Source organism: Guillardia theta (genome assembly GCF_000315625.1).
Source record: "Guillardia theta CCMP2712 unplaced genomic scaffold GUITHscaffold_10, whole genome shotgun sequence".
Lineage (NCBI taxonomy): Eukaryota > Cryptophyceae > Pyrenomonadales > Geminigeraceae > Guillardia > Guillardia theta.
The window spans coordinates 771,121-771,815 of record NW_005434664.1 but is presented as its reverse complement, the minus strand read 5'-3'; the positions used below and the strand labels follow the sequence as shown (position 1 = coordinate 771,815).

At 53.8% G+C, this 695-nt stretch overlaps 1 protein-coding gene across 1 annotated transcript in view; it reads right to left on the bottom strand.

Annotated features, from left to right (window-relative positions):
- Nucleotides 1-500: 500 nt before the first annotated feature.
- The window catches only part of GUITHDRAFT_161462 (hypothetical protein), a gene marked incomplete at both ends in the record, with an annotated part of 3,535 nt that continues 3,340 nt past the window's right edge, over nt 501-695 (bottom strand). Inside the window, one exon of the mRNA XM_005838829.1 lies at nt 501-542. Coding sequence (XP_005838886.1) covers nt 501-542 — 42 coding nt within the window. The remainder of the gene's footprint in view (nt 543-695) is intronic.

The window sequence follows — 695 nt, the reverse complement described above, 5'->3', positions numbered from 1 at the left end:
CCTGCAAGGGTGGAATCAGGGCGAGACGTCGAGTGGTTGTCGGAGGATAGCGTGGAGGGCAGAATGGGCCAGGGAAGAGGCAGGATGTGGCAGGAGGGAGGAAGAGGATGAAGACTTGTCAACAGGGGAGCCAGGGGGTAGGAGAGACGAACAGGGACAGTAGGTGGTAAGTGGTCGATAGGGTTGGAAGAGGGAGGATGATAGCGGGGGGTGATGGGGGGAGGGGGGTTTTGAGGAGGAGGTAGAGTGAAGGGAAACGAGGTGACAGAGTGGGGAGAAATCCCCTCAACACCTTGATCCCAACAAGACGTTTGTTTGTACATGATACTGCAATGCTTTAACTTCACTTCAAGAAAATATTCTTTGAAACCTCTTCTCCCTTCCTCGCTGCTCCTCCTTTCTCCTTGCTATTGCTCGTCGGGTCGACTTGAAAATGCTGCTGATGCTGCTGCTCCGTGGTGGCGGTGGCGGTGGCGCCGGTAGCGATAAAGCAAACGTGTCTATCCTAGATCGGCGATGATGATGTTGGTGAGATCAAGAACCTGTAAAACGCTCAGCTCGACTGTCGTCCTCCTCGTCTGCCTCGTCACATGAAAGCAATCGTCGTGAGGCAGCTTGTTCGTCACCATCGGATTGCTGTTGGTAATGTAGAACTTGTCGAAGGGACCTGAGGCGAAAGATGAGCAGGAGGGATG